Here is an 18,630-nt window from a genome sequence, read left to right as displayed (position 1 = left end):
GTAAAACATCAGAACAGAGTCACTTTAGAATTGGTCATAAACTGGATAAAAGTTATGCAATGTACAACTTAGGAAAATAAATAAGAGAAATAATTAAAGAAGGAAAAAAATTGTATTGCTGGCAGCAGTTGACAGTCCAAATGAAGCAGCACAGAGGAAGATAAGGCACGTGCAGTGTACTGACTAGTGAAGCACTGAACTCTGACTGTTCGGGGCTGTTTTTATGTCCTCTTCTATAAACCAAGTAGTTGTTAACTGCCAATGCATATTGGAAGAGAGGACAACTGATTTATTTTAAAGCTTAAAGGCTTCCATAGATGGATCATGGTACAGTACAAACAGCCACAGGGCCCGTTATAGATTTAGATACTAAATTGCTTAAAAAAATATTCCTTATAGATGCTTTAGTACCATTGTGCCTTAGTTACCACTAAAATTAGATTAAATATGGCAGTATTCCTTACCCATTTTATCTGCTAAATTCTATCTGTTAATATTATCACACGAGTTCATGAAGTTATTAGTTAAGGCCTTGGGAAACTTGGAGCAGCCATTGATGTTCTCATGGTATTTCTTAAATCTTGGTAAGAAAGTATGAATGGGCAGGATCAGCACTTACATAGCAGATATGCAAGAAATATGCTGATATAACACAAAATTATACTGGTGACAAGACCAAAGATGGTCTTTCAAGGAAGGTCACTTCTAAACCTTTACATAGCCGATGAATCAATGCTATTAGAGGTGCCCGTTGTTCATGGTTCTGAAACAGAGATATGAATTTGTTGTGTAGAAAATATCCCCATGTAATTAAATAATTATTTTATGTGAACAGTAATTAGACAATTATATTTTGCCAAGATGCTTGAAGACTACTACAATTACAGTTGGATACAATAGTCTTAATTTCTTTTCCTTCACAGCTTAAGAATGTTGTAAATTAAGTGGTTGTCCTGTAGTACCCTGGAAATAATTAAGTTTTCATAGTGGGCAGAATGATTCCTGTGCCATTATTACCTGATATCAAATGATGCTATAAATATGCTTTGTAGTAATAACAAAAATCTTTTCCTGAATTCCCTACTGTCTGATCAGGCTTTTTATCTTTGAGTGCCAGTTGTATGCGTTGCCTTAGAAAAACTGGCAGAGGTAAATGTGCATTGACAAAACCTAACAAAGTAAGTGTAGGTTATAAATAGATAACAAAGGAAGAAAGGGAGAGGCAGGAAAGGGGTACACTGGTACACTACAGCACCTGAGCTCAGTAAAAGTAAATGCGTAACTTTGGATGGGATAGAGACTGTTTTGTCTTCTTGTTGCTTCTAACACATTGCTTGTCTGCAGTTCTTTACTAATAATAATGAGTAGATACCTTGTTGTCTGTTTGTTTGCTGCTTGGTTGTACAACCTCTGAAGAAAGCAAGTATTTGATTTATTACTGATTAATGTAAAATTTTAATTAATAACTTGGCTATATTTGGGAACAAAGATAACATGGGACACCTCCTACTCTCCCGACATGGGTCTTCTCTCATTTCCTTGTTTGCTCTGCTCTCTTTGCTACTCCCTTGTACCCTTGTTCCCCCATCCGTGTAATTTTCTGCCCTTTTTTAAATATTTTTTTCACAGAAGTGCCACCAGTTTCTTTGATGGGCTCAGCTTTGGCTTGCAGTGAGTCTGTTGGGGAAGTAGCTATGTCTGGCACAGGACAGCACCTGACCTTTTCCCAGAGAGGCCACTCCTGCAGTCCCTCTGCTACCAAACCTTGCTATTTGTACCCAGTACACTAGAAAAGACTATTGAAACCTGTGCGCCTGTGTTCAGTTACAAGGGCCGTGTTAACACAAGTTTATTGACCAATAAAAACACAAGTTCAATTACCAATAAAAATACCTTTTCTTACTAGGAGAGAGCTGGTTTCATGTCACGTGCAACCTGGATTTCAGCAGTGTCTTCTGATTTGGTGTCTCTGACTTTGTATATTGAGCCATAGAAAGAGGAGAGTGAGTTTCTGTTTTGGAGGCTGGTCAGTGAGGTTGAACGAAGCAATAGATTTTACATTAAGATTAATTGCATAACTGTCTGCATAACTAATCCAGAAGGCATGAGGTAAAGACACGCAAATGCTTTTGGAAAACAAGCCGTGAGGTTATTTGACTCAGGTAAGCAGTGTGCGATGAACCAGTGTGCTGATTCCATGAACAGCTAGTCTTCTGGAAGGAGGCTTTCTCAGCCCAGGTGTATAGCCAGCTGACATCTGTGTAATTTGTCTCCGCTGCCAATCAGTTTAATGGCAAAGTGTCAGACTGCCAAGAGTTAATATCAGGCTTATGTCTGTGTACAGTGCTGCTCTTCGCATGATATGAAAAGTTCAGGTAGAGAAGAACCCATGTTAATATTTGCAGCAATGTGCTGTGCATGGTAAGCTTTCTTCCCATTGGAAGAATCAAACTGATCTTTCCTTTTTAGTAATAACCAAGCAGATAAATGTGTCTACCTTTGTATTGCTTCAGGCAGTACTACTTACTGGTTCACCTTTGAGCCTTAGCTTCCCATGATCATTCTTCGGTTGTAGAAGCAAGTGGTAGGAAGAACTGGCTGTGAGACTTCAGGCCAAGATCTGTTTACAGAGACTAAGGCATCAAATATGCTTGTTGACTAGTTGAAAAGCAGCTGATGGTCTTATAATAATTGTTTTTATTTCTTGTGAGAGACTGGCTCAACAAAGTCATTTCCCCGAAGGGTTTTCGGCCAAATAAAGGGAGAAAAGATTTTGTCATCAGAGATGCATGCCTAATTCCATTGATCTGAATTGTAATTGGAAGTTCTTGCTAATGTTTTTTTCCTGTAGAATAACATTGAAATAACATGTTTGCTTAGTATGCAAAAAATGGATGCATTTGGCAAGTGGTTTATTAGAGCTTGTAAACTAAATTCACAGATATCTATTGCTGGAAAATCTTAGTCTTACAGATACAACCTAGATGACTGAGTGCTTTTCAGTCAGAAACCAGCAAGAGATTCATAGATCAGCATCACCTGCAAAATCGTTAGATAACATTCAGTAGATGCCTGTGTGAGTCTGTGAAGGCTATTTGTTTCTGGGATGGCTTATCATCCATGGAAAATTGTCCTTGGAACTGCCTGTAGTTACAAAAGCATATGCGTTAACTGTTCTTACCATGAGTCTTATTTTTATTCAGATGTCTTTGTGCATTGGTGTTCTGTTTGCATGTGCGTGGATCCTACAGTCTTCTGTCGTAAGTGTAATAATAAATATGGAAGTTAAAACCTTCAGGGAAACTGTGCTTGATTTGGAGAAATCCAGATTAAGATGGCACACAACAGGTTGAACAAATACTCATAGTTTTCTTGATTAGCGTGAATGTGCATGTTCTTGGAAAGTGCTGAGCAATGTTAATTTCCAGTAGCCAGGATCAGGAGTGTACCTTATCTAAATACCTCTTATGATGTGAAGAAACTTTGTGGGATGATCGGTGTAAATTTAAGTTGTTTTTGTGGAGATCACGTAATTGTCAAACAACAGAGATACGTGTGATTGCTGTGATTTTTGGACTGATACTTAAAAACTATTCTGTCTTTCTCAAGTTAGGACCTTCTAAAATGATCTGAATTTATCAAACTTTCTTAATTTCTGTTACAGAGTTGTTTGTGAACTCACAAGCTCCACTCTCTCGTTAATCTGTGTGGTAGTAGGACCTGTCAGAGTAGTGACTGAATCTGGTTTGCTATTTAAACTTGGATGCCAAATGGAGTGAGTTTTTTCTCTCTGCTGAATCTGTACTTTCAAAGAACTTATTTTACGCACAGACTTTGGCAGCCATTTTGTGTGTTCAGATACAAAAAGTGTACACGCTCTGTGTGTGTACAGAGTCTTTCTTCTCTTCCTTTGTTTTTATTTTTCCCCTTCAAAACTTTAATCTTTTCTAGCAAGATAACTCAGGCTCAAGTTAAATAGTTCATCTTTGTATATAAAACCAAAACAACATTCTTGTTGTCTGATAATTTTTGAAATTTAATTAGTTTAGAATTTTCAGTCCCAGCCTTTAGACTGTGATTAAAAAAAAATAAATATTGGTTTTAACTAATTATATTTTGAATATTAAATTTTGAGCCTTAGGTGCTAATAGTTACATTATTACAAGTATGTGAGGGCATGTTATGTGAAGACTTACAGGCTGCTGTAAACTGGCAGCCTGTGCTGCTCTGTGTGGTGTTCTCCCTAAAGTTATGCTTTTTAAAGTAATGTACCCTAGAGCCTGTTGGAATGAATGTCTGAAATGGTTTCTTTTTGTCTTTGTCTTTTGTAGAAGCTCCACCAAAACTGGAAGAAAATCCTGCTGAGGCATTCACTGACTCGTCTCTCTTTGCTCACTGGGGCCAGGATCTCAGTCCTGAAAACAGACGGATCGCACTGAAACAATTCCAGTATTATGGCTACAACGCTTACCTGAGTGATCGCTTGCCACTGGACAGGCCCTTGCCTGACCTTAGGCCTAACGGGTGAGTCCTGTAGTTCAGCCTAGCATCGTAGGTCCTGAATTGTAGAGTCTTTTAGCTCTTTTTCACCTGGAAGTGTTATGTTGTGTGATCATGTAGCAGGTAGGCTACATACAGTGGCCAGAATGAGTAATTTCTATCAAATATATGAAAGTTGGAAGTTTCAAATGTCTCCTGAAACACTTCAGTACCTAAATGAAGTCCTGTTAATATTCCACTAAATATCCATTAAAAGTTCCCCAAGATCATTTAGAACCTTAATCAATTTACATTCAATAGCAAGTGTTTTATTGCTAAAAGAATAACCTTTTAACATTCAATTTCGATTTTATCACAAGATCTGACTAAGGAAGAAACAAGAACTGTTCTTTTTGAAAGCCCAGAACTGCCTGATAAAATGGGTAAGCAGGTGAAACTGTTTAGCTCTAGTGGTGAAAGGTGCAATTTAATCAAGCAGCATGTACCAGCTGAATGCCCATGGAGCCTCCTTCACTAGGTTGTTCTCTGCTAAGAAACATGCATGTCAGGCAGGGTAAATACATCCACTCTTATTCCACAATGGCTTGGTGAGATGGATGGGACCAAGGAAGGAAGCAACCTTCCCTTCAGTGCATTTGAGGTCTGTTCTGGTAGGACTGTTCACAGAGACAGTTAACGCTCAACTTTTTTTCAGCCTCGGTGATCCATCTGATCCTTTCAACAAACAGCAGGTCTGGAGGTGGGGAAATGGTTGGAGGGAAAACTTGTGGCTCATTAAAAAAATACATCGTTAAAATAAACATGATGGGTACTTACTGAATTGGACATGTGATCTTACTCTCTTATTTTAACCAAGTGTTTTAATAACTAAAGCAGTAAGCAGTGCATTTTGCCATATATTAAATTGATATTAATGAAAAGGTATGAACACCATCCCAGGTAGCACTTTGGCAATTTTTTAATTGAAGGAAATCAAACTCAGCAATTATATTTGTATTTTGGTTAAATCAGTTTAGTACTGTCTGTAGGGACAGTCTCTTTTGTTTTTTTAATTGTAAACTAATTTAGAGGAAAAATAAATCTGTCACTAATAAGACATCAATGACAGAAATGTTTCTGTTCTTATCTCTCTTTGGAAATTACTCTCCTGAATTATTTCAATCTAAATTTTTTATAACTATAGGTTTTAAAAATTAAAAAGACAGAGAAAATGAATGATACTGTAACTGAGAGAAATGAATTAAGGTTGGGATTTTAAAAGAAACTCCAGTTAGAAATTAATCATGATCCTAATTTGAGTGAAATTTTTGATCCTCAGTTAACTATCTGCCAGAAACATGCTAGACATTACAATATGTTTACAGACACATGTATACAAAGTAATGGCATAGCGATGGTAGCTCAGGAAGATTTTTTCTTCTTACCCACACCCTTTATTGTTGTTCAGGAGCAAGCAATCTGACATTGAAATACAGTAAATTCTGATACTGAGGGAAATGAATTGTATTGTCAGATAGTATGCAAACTGTTTGCTGTATCTACAGCACTCTGTGGAGTACAGAGCTACAGGGTATTCTGAAAGTCATGTTGCTGAAAAAAGAATTCCCACTCCTGATACGCAAATTCTCATTTGAGAAGCACATTCATGCCTATTGTTGGGAAAAAACCTACTCTGCCAGAGCGTTTACCACTGTAATAGTAATAGTAAATTTTTAGGATTTGTAGCACCTCTTTTTAAAGCAAATTGAATTAGTCCTTTCCAGAGTCTATATAGACATATTTAGATTATCAATGGGCAGATCCCGGGCTCAAACAGCACAGCATGAAAGCCAAGGACAGTTTGGTCTGAAGAGAGACACAGCAAGTGGCATGGAGGCTGTGTTGATCAGCTTTGCTGATAGTTGTGGTATTCCTGTTCTGACTAGAAGCACAGAAATCACAGATATGATAGAGGTACCACAATAGCTCTGGACAGTTAGCCTAGGTCTAACCAAGCTCCTTAGCCTGGATTTGGCAGTGGTTCTGCAAGACTCAGCATGACACTGGAATCCCACCAAAGGCTTGTGGGCAGGTAGCTAAAGGGGAGTTCTTCTGGATTTGGTTGTGGTCTGTCATCTGTATTCATAACCTATCCTATGAAGTACAGGAAGTTGGAAAGACAACAGAAATAGATGCGTAACTGAAGGCTAAAGTAATTCATAGATTGCTGGCCCCAGTTGAGACTGGGAGAATTAAGTGATCTGCTAAGAGTATGTGGTGTTAGTAGACACTTTTATATCATAGTGGTATGACTCAGCCTTGAGCTTCTTTCTTGCCTGCAGTGCTCTGAGAATTCACATCAAAATAACAGAGGAGCTCAGCATTTCTTTGCAAGGTGCTGCAGTGAGAAAGGCCAATCCACATATGTAATGACCCTGTATTACATCATAGAGGATTTTCTAGGCTTGATATTATCAACATTTAGTGTCATGAGAAAACAAGAGGACAAATCAGAGATTGCTGAGCCAAACACATTAGTGGAGAGGACAAATATTCGACATTGCCCAGTCCTCCGATGTGGGTGGCATGCAGAGGTGGGAGACCACACGTAGTAATTAGGGCGGTGCACTCTGCCCAGCTCCTGAACTCTGACTTCTCCAGAAAAAAATGACCATCAGTCAGATGGAAACATCGAGCAGATTGCAGCTTGGCCCGGCTGTGGTAATTGTCACATCTTGCAGTGGGACCTTCGTGTGTTTTAGGTACTGCAGAGTGGTTTCTAACCTCCTGTACGGTCATGAGCATCATGTCCTGTGGTAGAATGTTCAGAATTTGACTACTTTTCACTGTGAATATTTGCCCTAGCACAGTGGAATCCCCAACACAGTCCAGAATAATCTGTTGTAATTCAGATTGTAATAAATAATTCCCCCAGATATCTCAGCCTCTTGAAGTAATTGTCACATCCCAAAGTACTGTTTCTGCAGTATTTAGTAGATAGTACAGGCAGTATTGTGGCGTATCGCTTATGCTGTCTCTCCCAAGGCCTCCATTTATTTTCTGCTGCCAAAATTGGGTGCTCTGCTGTTTACCATCCTTATGTGCATCTGTTAGCCCATAACGTATCTACATTGCAGACTAACAAACAACTACTGGCTCTAATGAGCTTGGAAGCATTGAGGAAGGCAGCATTTCCCTTACTGTGTGCAGGAACAGGATGAGACTTCTGTGTTAGTTATAATTCTGTTATACTCATTACTTTAAGTAGGGCAGGCAGTACTCACAAAGCTTGTCATGAGTGAAATGTTGAACAAGATCACACAGAAACGCATTATTAGAAGCTAGGTTGTTCAGGGATCCCAAAGGTGGGTACCAAATCTCCTGTCAAGTGGGTGCACTTAGGATTCTACTTTGTTGGCTTGTAAGTTTTTGGGGCCTGATCCAGTGTGCCGCAGCACATGTGGGAAAGAGAGATAACATTATTCTTTGCTTGTGTGATGAGAGAGCAGGAGGGTAGTGGAGAAAGGTGTGCAGTGGGACCCCAGTGGAGGAACTATTCTGCAGAGTTTTGTTCCTGCATAGCCTGTATGATATGAAGGAGCTGACCAGAAGGCATAAAGCACCTGTTTCAGTCAGTGTAACTGCAGTCAGTCAAACTTCTTTTGCTTAGTAAAAACAGTATTTTTATGAAGAAGCAAAGGCACGAAGGTGGAGGGGGAAAAGACGCATTTAAAGCTGAGATGCTTTTTCTTTGGAGATGGCTTAATAGCTGAGTCAGTGCTGTTTGGCCGCTAGACAAGTGCAGAGGAGATGTCCTGTTTCCTGTGCAGAGAAAGGCTTTGGCCGTTTTCTAAGTACTTCTTGTTTCAATTCTTGCAAATTGTATTACTTTGAGGCTCAATTCAGCAAGGGACAATGATAGAAGCCTTGAAGAGCAGCAGACTTAGGTTTATGATAAAGTGAGCACAAATAGCAGGCAGGAAATCCACTGAATGCAAATACAAATACAAGGGAGAAAAATTAAGCGTTGGCTGATTGAGGAGAATGATGTGGTTTAGGTCAAAAGCTGTTTATGTATGTATATCTCCAAAATGTCCACTGGTGTTTTGGTGATATATGCAGTCCTGGATGTAGTGTTCAAGACATCAGACTGCTATAAACCTGTAGGTTTTCCTTTATTAAAACTGTTCTAAAAAAACCACATGATCTCAAATTGTGAGGTTCCGGCTGGGCATATACATGTTACCTCTGCTTCTCCCCCAAAACCAGTTCCTACTGTCTTGCATTCAATAAACATTTGCTTCCACATGTGTCTGTGAAACACTTCTGATTGGCTGAGGTTATGTTAGTGGCTGATATGTTTCTGTGTTCATTTCTGACCAAGATCTTTTGTTTCTATTAATGAAAGATAGCATGAATATAGCATGTTGTATTTGATGTTTCAAAGAAGTCCTTTAGAAAGAGCACAAACCCCTGGTACTTTACCTATTGTATTGTTTTGGACGAAAGTCATAAAATTACCAAATTATTCAGTGTTCTTGTTAACGCTACCTAATGTTTAATTCTGAAAGAAAAAAATTAAGAATGATCACCAAATGAAATTATAAACATGCCAGAACGCGACTTTTTTTTTTTTTTTCTCCCATGTTTTGAACTTCCATTTGCCATTTTGGCTGATGAAAAAAATCTTGAAAAAGGTACAATTCTGTTTCTGCTTGTGCTTCTGAGGAATTCTTATTCTGTTGGAACCAAAGCTCCCTTCCACATATGTTCTTAAAGCAATCCTTTAACTGCAAATGTTTTAGTAATATGCTTTATTGCATCATGTGTTTTTTAAAAAAACCCATGGATTAGGTGACAAAATTTAGTGATTAAAACAAAAACCATGTTCTGTTGCCATTGTTGGCTGTGATATCCATGGAACTCTTGGTGAAAGGTTCTCAACAATTGCAGAAAATAATTATTGTAATTTATGTTCATATTTGTAGAAGGTCTCAGAGGTAAGTTATTAACACAGGGAATAATTCTTGCTCTGTTGTTCTTCCTGCGTAGTTACGCTAAACTAATTTTAATGTGACTGGCTGAATTGTCTTATCACAATGCATGTAGTCTGGAGGAATATAATTTTCTTGTGGACAAATATTTGAAAGAAGATTCATAATGTATGCTGTCCTCCGTTTACCAGAGTTGTGCTTGAAATAGAACACCAGGAGTTTCTCTAAATTTCTGGTAACCATGACAACTGTTACTTTAGTGTTATTAGCTCGATGTAATTTATTGGAGTAGGTTGCTAGAGGTAATTTTTTAGCTGCGTTGGGCTTATACTCATTAATGTAGTTCTAAGTAATATTTAGAATTTATATGTAAGAATCACTTAGTCATAATACTGAAATATGCTCTGTGCTTCATGGGTTTGTGTGTTTTTAGTGAGATCCTCACTTTGCAGAGGAGCAGGTTAGGGATCTTGTCAGAGGCCCCTGGATGAGTCTGAGGCAGAGATGTCCTTGAAATGTGTATGTTGCTGGTTGCCACACAACTGTTCAGTTCTTAGGGCTTAATGGATCTTAAGATTTTGATCCATACAGTTTTCTCCCTTTGACCCCCTTCAGCATATTCTGTTCACATGTACATGTGCCCTTTCTCTGTACCTATTTCTTGTGCATTCCTAGAATTATGGAATTTTATTCCTTATGAAACTTGGCATAAAGAGACAGACATACTTGTGAAACTGTGCAAGTGCTTTGCATTCTGTGCATGATCTGAGGTGTGTGAGTTCAATTCTGATTTGTTTAAATAAAAAAAAAATTTGGTAATTTTTATTGTCATGATCTGATATGAAAAATAATGTAGACAGGAAAATGTATTTTTTAAGAACTCTGCACACATTAAAAAAAAAAAGTGAACCCAAGCTGAAGTGAAGATGATAAATGACTCTGGATGGGAAAAAAGAAAATGTGAACTCCATTCAGGAACGTACCCTAACTGAAAATGAATCCATTTGTAAAAACTAAAGAAATTAGGCACAACAGGAGCCTAATTCTATTCTCTTGTATTTAATTATCTTTTAATGTATGGTGGAGCAAAAAGGGAGTCAAAAGATATTCACAGCATTAAATGCTTTGCTCATGTCTGCAGAGTGAGCCAGACAATGGAAAATCCTTTCCAGTGTGATCTCATTTGAAAAGATGTAAATGAATGCAGGTAGGAAAAACAATACAGATCATTTCCTTTAAATGGATGGAAGATGTGTCAGAAGCAGGATTTTTGTTTGAATGTTTCGGTTTATTCATGGATCTGTGGTATGGCAGTAGTGTTTTGAGTCTGATTTTGTCATCTGGAACATTTTTGGAATAGTTTGTCACTAATGTCTTACAAAAGTATCTTTCATGCGTATCTCAACGTTAGCTTAATTGTCAGAGGAGGAAAAACCCACCAGTTTTTACAGAAGTAACTTCTTTGAACTATTTTCTGTGTATTTTCATTGTCATTTAAAATATTTTCCAAAATCATTGTGTTGATCTTTATCTGATAGGTGACATATCTTACCATTTTTGCTATAGTTTCATTTTTATCTTCTTTGTACATTGGTATGGCTGAGGATTACAAATACTACTGTGCCTAAGCTAGACAGTTAAAAGACAGATTGGTTGTAGCTTTGTTTGCTGGATCATTTTATCTATGCATTTTGACGGCGAGTGAATCACTAAAATAACACACTTTGTAGGCTCTTTACAGGGTAAGACTGAAAATTATTTCAGTGTGTTTAAGCCTGTTAACTAGTTCATAGACTGTTTGAAGCCCAATTTGCAAAACGTGGATGAAATTTCAATTATTACATCAAACAGAAATGTGTTATCTATATAGAGGTGTACAAGAGATTAGAATTTTGTTAGTAATTGCTCATTATGCCTGTGCAAATTTGTACATCTAAGTTGCATGTAAAAGTTGACATCTACATAGTAATACTATCCAGATTGCATATAGAATTTTTTTTATCAGTGTAGAATGGCATGTACACGCATACACATGATGTGCTATGAACGGGTCTGTTCTTTAAGGAGCTGGATCTGTCATGGTCTTAGCATCTTTCGGTAAAGAGTGAGGGTTGGTATTTAAAAACTGTAGTGTGATCATGAGTACAGGGTCCTCTCAGGCAGTTTGAGCCTGAAATATATTCATTGAAAATCCTATTTTCAGGTGCCACTTAACCCTGGTGGCACCTACAATTCACATTTGCCAAAGATTCCCCACAGTTTTGACAGTGCTGAGCCCAAGCCGGTTCGTGCCTGCTTCAGTTACTCAGTTATCTAGGCAGTGCTTTTAAGCAGCACTTTTAGAGGTTGTTCACCACAGAAGATGACCTTTCCTTCAAGAATTTTCAGAGGTTAAATTTCAGAGGTTAAAATACTCTAGGGTACAGGAGGCAGGTGTGAAGAACTGTCTTTTCCTTTAAGAAGATTTGAAACCTCGTTTGTGTATATAGAATTGGGACTGTTGAGCCTAGAGAAGAGGAAGTTCATGGGGATGTCATCAATATATATAAATATCTGAAGAGAGGCCACAAAGAGGACGGAGTTGGGCTCTTTTTAGTGGTGCCCAGTGACAGGACCAGAGGTAACAAGCACAAACTGAAACACAGGAGGCTCTGTCAGAATATCAGGAAACGTTTTTTTTTTACTGTGAGGGTGATGGAGCACTGACACAGGTTGCCCAGGGAGGTTGTGGAGTCTCCATTGTTGAAGATACCTAGAAGCTGCCTGAATAGGGTCCTGGGCAACTGGCTCTAGGTGACTCTGCTTGAGCAGGAGGCTGGACAGGTTGGCCTCCAGAGGTCCATTCCAACCTCAACCATTCCGTGATTCTGTACTGCTTCCCAATAAAGTGCTCTGACACCTGATTTGCAGGCTCTGTGAAGGTGCCTTTATTCCTTCAGCCAAAGCAGCACTTCTTAAATGAAAACAATAAGCTTAAAAAAAGAAAGAAAAAAATTATCACAAGAGTTTCTGTGGTGTTGTAATCTAGAAGATATGGCATAGCCATAGAGAGTGAATCCAGAGTTTAAAATGCATGAACATCCATTGGAATGGGTACTGCAATAGAGGTTGCTCCTCTCAGAAATTTGCCCCAAACATGAGTCTAGAGTAACTTACTAACTTACTTAGCATCCATTTAATTGCTCCACAGAAAGTAGAATGACTCTGAAAAAGGGGATTGAAAATTATCACACTGAGCTGGCAAGTAGTTAGAGAGCTCTCTGGGGAGTTCAGAGAAGATTGAACTCATGCTCTTTCTGTCCTGGTTGAAGGTTTTAACTCCTGAACTACTGGTTAAAAGAGAAAAACAGTGCTGCCTTGCGCTAGTTGTCTTCTGGAAGAAAAGTCAGCTCCCTCTGCCTCTTATTGTAGTGTTTTATTTTGCATAAAACTGACTCAGGTTCTTACCTCTAGGAAAGTACCTGTGGCTGTGATGCAGAGGGCCCACAGTGCTTCACGGAGAAAGCTTCTTTCCTGTGTTATATGTCTGTTTCTAAACAGCTGTGTAGTTTACAGGTTACATTTCACTCTGCTGAAAGATACGATATTTTGATTTTTATTTAGATTTCCTTTGTGAATCAATTAAGAAGTCCTTCTTAGAAAATCCCAATTGCCAGCAAAACTCTCTGAAATCAGTAAGAATTATGACTGCGACTGCTTTTAAAGGCCAGGCATAAAAGATGTCCAAGTATAAGATTTTATGAGAATCTGATTTTCAAAGAATAGTAAAGTTTTATTACAAGTCATGCTTAACATATTAGCATTCACTTTAAAGAAAGCGGGGGGTGGGGGGGGCGGCAATTGAGTATAAACACCGCAACGATACTTCCACAAGCTGTTACATTTGATCTGCTGTCCAGTGCTGCTCCAAAAAAATATAAAAGGTGTCATGCTTTCAACTCTTCTGAAAGCTTCAAAGAAAACTTTTCAGTCTGATGCTTAAAGCTGAAAACTCTCTTACCAGTGAAAATAGGAGAGTAATGTTCCAGTAGAAATAGAAACTGTTTTTGGAAAGTAAGTTTAGATTTGTTATACTGCCAAAAGATCAAACTACAAGTGGGAACCAGGAAATCCAGACACCATTTTAATTGTTTCTCTCTTGTATTGATGCTGTGAATCTCTGTGCCTATTAAGAAGATGCTTTTTAAAGTAAAGGGCTAATTCTGTTTATTCCTGTCTGCACTGTCCAGAAAGACAGTATGAACAACTGCTATTGGAAGCTGCATTTAAACAAGAGTTTGCATCTGCTTTGCAGTGTTCTGGGTCTCGGGTGGAAACTTGAGCTCACTCTAGGCCTTAGTTGCACAGACAGATACAGGAGATTCCTTTTTTTACATACTAATTCATCTGGTTCTTGCCTATATGTGCTCTGAGCAAGTATGGGGGCCTTCTGATGGGTGCCTACAAAAGCTCTTTTATCATTCTTAAGACTAGGGATGGATTTCTTTGAAACAGTTTGTGTTAACGTTGTGACTTCCAACAGTTAAATTTTTATTTTATTTTTTTTTTACCTTCAGGTGCAGAAACCTTACATTTCCTGAGAGGCTTCCCGAGGTCAGCATTGTATTCATCTTTGTTAATGAAGCTCTCTCAGTGATTCTGCGCTCCATCCATTCAGCCATTGACCGGACTCCTGCTCACCTGCTCAAAGAAATCATTTTAGTTGATGATAACAGTAATAATGGTAAGAGGTTTTGGTTTGGTTGGTTTTGTTTGTTTGTTTGTTTTTTCCTACCAAGACATTGGATCATACATGACAATCCTTGAATTCTGGATCCTGCTCATCGCACAGGCATTTCAAATGTTGTCAGTGTATTTTCTCCCTTCTTCATCCCGCAGTTTTGCTGGGCTGTCTTCAAATACGCATAAGTGGGGCGTGTTAAAGAGAGTATGTACAAAGATAGGATGCTGTTTCTATATGTTTAGGATGTCTGGTAAGCAGATTTTTGAGTGTAAGAATAGAGACTTAAGATGTTTTACTCTTAGCAGGTAAGAGTACTTGCAGGGTTATATGGTTTCTTTGCTTTTCCTGTTTCAGTTGTATGCTTGCATGTGCGTACTCACTTTCTCTTTGTACAAAACATCTTTCTTTGTTTCTTAGACACCTCCTTTAGATTTCCACTTCTCCTCATTGGCAGCATTTACCTTGCTGCTTTTCTACTGTATGTGTTCAGGTTTTGCTCTCCATGATCTGAAGGACTGGACTGCCCTTATCTGGTTGTTCAGTACTTGCTTAGGTGTTTGTCCGTGAGGCCATGCTGGACCTGTCTTGGTTTCTGGCAATATTAGCGATGAAATTTTAATAAGCGCAGGATGCTGAACTTAGAGAAAACTTCTGCTCTGCTGGTGAGTTAATTCTGAACTCCTAAAATACAAGGAGAATCTGAATTTATCCTGTTGAAGGAAAATGCTGAACAGAGGGCTTCTCATATCCTTGCCATCATTACAGCTGTTATATGATCACTGTAGCTAGATTCTGTGACTCGCTGCTGATGATAATTGTGTCTTAGATTTGTACAGAACATAATTGTGTCTTAGATTTGTACAGAACATAAACTTTTTGGGAAAAAAGTAAGCAAGTTCCCCACCCCAGGCTTTGCAGTTCATCATCTCCTTTTCTGCTGACTGTCGATGAAGGAAAAAGCAAAATCCTGGCTCTTGAAAAAATACGCAAAACCCAACAACTTGATGTAGGCTTATGTTAAAACTAATTCCAGTGAATTATACTAGGGTTAGAATTACCTAAGGCTGGCCAAGTTTCTTGAAACACCTACTCATGGAACAGTGTAGGTGAATTGGAGTGCAGGATTTATGAGTTGCTGTTCTTAGTTTATGGCACAATTTATGATGTAGCCATGAGATGAAGCAAATAAAAAAATCCCATGAAACAGTAAACTGTAAGCAAAGTAAAAAACCCCGAAATTTACGTCTGTGCACATGCATGTACGTGTATGTCTTTCTGAGACGTGCATGTCTCAGAAACATCTTGTGAACTGAAGTAGAATTTTGATTTACTACAGCATGTAGTTCAGTTGTTTGACATGTTGTTTTACTGATGAACTCTTGGTGGGCTTAATTTTTGCTCACTCCCTCATGCAATACATGGCATTTGATAGAGAAAATAAAAATAAAATACAGTTTTTTCCAGTGGACTTGGGCTCTGGAATGTGTTTGTAGAAATTAATTCCTGCATCTTTCAAACAGGAGCTCAGTGAATCTGAATGGCTATTGGTGGTGCAGGGCTTAAGGCCTCTGCACGCACAGGAACTGACCACAAGGCAGCCATAGAAGAAAAATAATCTGGCTGAAAAAAGTGGTTTCTAGAGATTGAGTCTGATTTACTGTAGTTTACAGGCAGTTATATCAGTGGGCACACTGCAGAGCCATGTCAGAAACATCAGTGTTTCTGAGAGTCTGTCATCACTGTGATGAGCTCACTAATGAATACGCTTTGCATTGTGCTCTGTGGGCTTGTCAAAAGTATTCCTTTTCATTATTACTTACCTGAAATAGATAAGAAATCGCAGGAACCACTCAATGTTTCAGGAAGACCTGTTCAGCCACATATTTTGTTAGTACCAGTATTGGTACTGTATAGTATCACATTTTTATGCTTGGCTGTGCCTTTTATTCAGGCTTGCCTTTCTTACCCTCCAGTGCTTTAAATCCTTAGGTTTCTGGCCCCATATAGGAGGACAGAAATTGAGAGGAAGGTAACCTTTGATTTGGCTGTCTTGGCTTGGTGTTACATGTCATTCTATATGAAATCACTCTATGCAGAGTGATACTTAATCTCTTAGAAAAAATCTCCAGGACTTTTTGCTGCTCTAACCCTTTCTCTGGCATCTCTTCCCTGCAATAGTAAATTAGATTCCTGCAGCCCTCTTTATCCCATAATGTATGCTGGAGACCTGGTAATAGGCCTCTATTTGGAGAGGATGGATGTTTGGTAGGAAAGGGAGTGATTGTAAAGATGATTTATGGGCTTTTCTATTATTAGTTTAAATCCTGAAATATTTGTTTTACAATTTACTTTTGCTTTTACAGTATTCTATTTTCAATTTTTTTTTCTAACATGGTTGAACCTATTCGTTTGTATTTAGTGTCATTCTATGTTTTTGTTAGTATCTCTTTAGCTCGCAAGTGTTGCTGCTTGTAAGATAAGTGGGTTACTCTGGGTTTCTCTGTAATGTTACCTGAGGGGGCAAAAGCTTGCTTTGTGCTGGAGTCTGGCTCCAGACTCTGCTTCTTGCAGGGCCCTGTCAGAATCCTAATTACAAGAGGTACGTTCACTCTCAGGCATTCGCCAGGGATGGCAACTTTTATAACTGAAAGTAGGATTTTTTTTCTGTGATGCAACAGCCATGGATTTCACAGGCAAGAAACATTGTGCTATGGGAAGTGACTAGAAAGAAAAAAGTGAGAGCAGAGTGCAAATAAACACATTTTTTACTGAGAGTCTCTTGTGCTGTTTGGGTGGATTCCCATAGCACGGTGGTTTAAAATTAAAGCAGATACAATGATTGGCACTAGAGGAGGGCACCAGAATTTCCTGCTTCTGAGGGGAGGCAGTATACTGGTAAACTGGTAGAAATTTTTGCTATGCTCCAAATTCTGAATCTAGTAATTAACACCTGGATTCATGTCTAATTTCAGTAGATGTATGTCAGAAAAGAGCAGTGGAAGAACTAGTTGCTTTTCAAAATTCCAGAAGGCTAATTTCTGTAACCGTATATTCAAGTGTACAGCCAAAGTCTGTACATTTGTCTTGAGCAATATCAGCTATAGCGTTTTATTTCATGCACTTCAGGGTATGTCAAGCAAATTATCTATGACTCTCTCTAAACCTCAGTGCAGTTTTTCAAGTTCCCAGTCATGTTTCAGGAGACCTCAATTAATCTCTTTGTGAAGTTCCACTTTTTTAAAATAAATGTTTCAAGTTAGGAAACTGTGAAAATGCCAGTGTGTGCCATTTAAAAGCAGAAAATAGATTTAACAGGTCCCAGAATTTGGATCCATTGTTTTAATAAAACTGTTTGCACGGCTTCTTGTGGGTATTTCACCGTATCATCTTTTCTGGTGGAATTCTGATAAGCATAACACTTAGATGTTTCATATATGCTGTTAGGTACACTAGTATTAAAATTTAATATAATTGAAGGTTAAAAAAAGCATTTCATTGACTGCCTGTGTACTGTATAGTGGGGGCAGAAGATTTACTAAATAACCCAAATATCAGTGCTGTTCATTTGGATCTCAGTCAGGTCTCAGTCACAGTGGTGTGAAATAGAGCAACTGCACAGATTTCAGCTGTTCTACTGTAGTTTTAAGTGCTGTCTCTCAGATGAGAATCTTTCCCATTCTCCTCAGGAGTGCTGTTTGCTTTTCAGAGATAATATACTCATTAGTTTATAACATGGCAATAAAAGAGTTTATTACTCAATGCATTTGAGGGGAGGGATTTGCAGAGAAGAGGGATTTGCAGAGAAGAGTTTTTAAAAAAAACTTTAAGTGACCATGCCCGTTGCTGCTGGTACTTAATTAGACTTCAGAAAGTTATTTAGAAAAAACATGGCCTGAGCTGGAGAGTACTGGAATAGTGTTTTATTCGTTCTCTGGCTTCTTGCGTCCTGTCCTCTGTGGTGCCACTGGAGACCCATCCTGGCTTTTCACTCTTTTTGCTGGCATTGAGCCCCACTGATTTATTGAGAACCTCTTGAAGATATTTTAAGATGGTTTGAAATCTCTCTAAAAAGCTCCTTGTGAGCCATGATGTGTTCAGCTTCATGGGGAGGCAGTGTGCATTAATGTGTCCAGATTATGCCTTATGAACTGTTATATTATAGCAGTAATTATAATCCTCTATGACACTTTTTCATATTGAAGTTAATAATAGATGTTGCAATGGAGGCTCAGATTTCATAAGGTTACTTCCTTTTTCTTTGAGTCATTACTTAAGGATGAAATATTCTAACGTGTTCAGTTTAATGATTCTTGTTTTGTCTTGAGATTTCCATGAATACAGTTATTGTATTGCAGTGATAATGCCAGGGTATCACAGGATGCTAATTTTATAACTTGCACTGTTGAAGAGAACTAGCACAGAGTGCTAGAAAGT

At 38.3% G+C, this 18,630-nt stretch overlaps 1 protein-coding gene across 10 annotated transcripts in view; it reads left to right on the top strand.

Annotated features, from left to right (window-relative positions):
• Positions 1 to 18,630, top strand: part of GALNT18 (polypeptide N-acetylgalactosaminyltransferase 18) — a 231,306-nt gene that overhangs the window by 99,960 nt on the left and 112,716 nt on the right. For all 10 annotated transcript variants that reach the window (XR_003991255.1, XR_003991253.1, XR_003991254.1 and 7 more), the window contains 2 exons: positions 4,332 to 4,524; positions 14,030 to 14,196. Coding sequence is in view for 7 of the 10 variants with exons in the window: in XM_030484929.1 (XP_030340789.1) it covers positions 4,332 to 4,524; positions 14,030 to 14,196 (360 nt within the window). In the remaining 3 variants the exon portion in view is untranslated. The remainder of the gene's footprint in view (positions 1 to 4,331; positions 4,525 to 14,029; positions 14,197 to 18,630) is intronic.

The sequence above is a fragment of the Strigops habroptila genome, chromosome 4, assembly GCF_004027225.2.
Source record: "Strigops habroptila isolate Jane chromosome 4, bStrHab1.2.pri, whole genome shotgun sequence".
Lineage (NCBI taxonomy): Eukaryota > Metazoa > Chordata > Aves > Psittaciformes > Psittacidae > Strigops > Strigops habroptila.
This window is presented reverse-complemented; position numbering and strand designations above follow the sequence as displayed.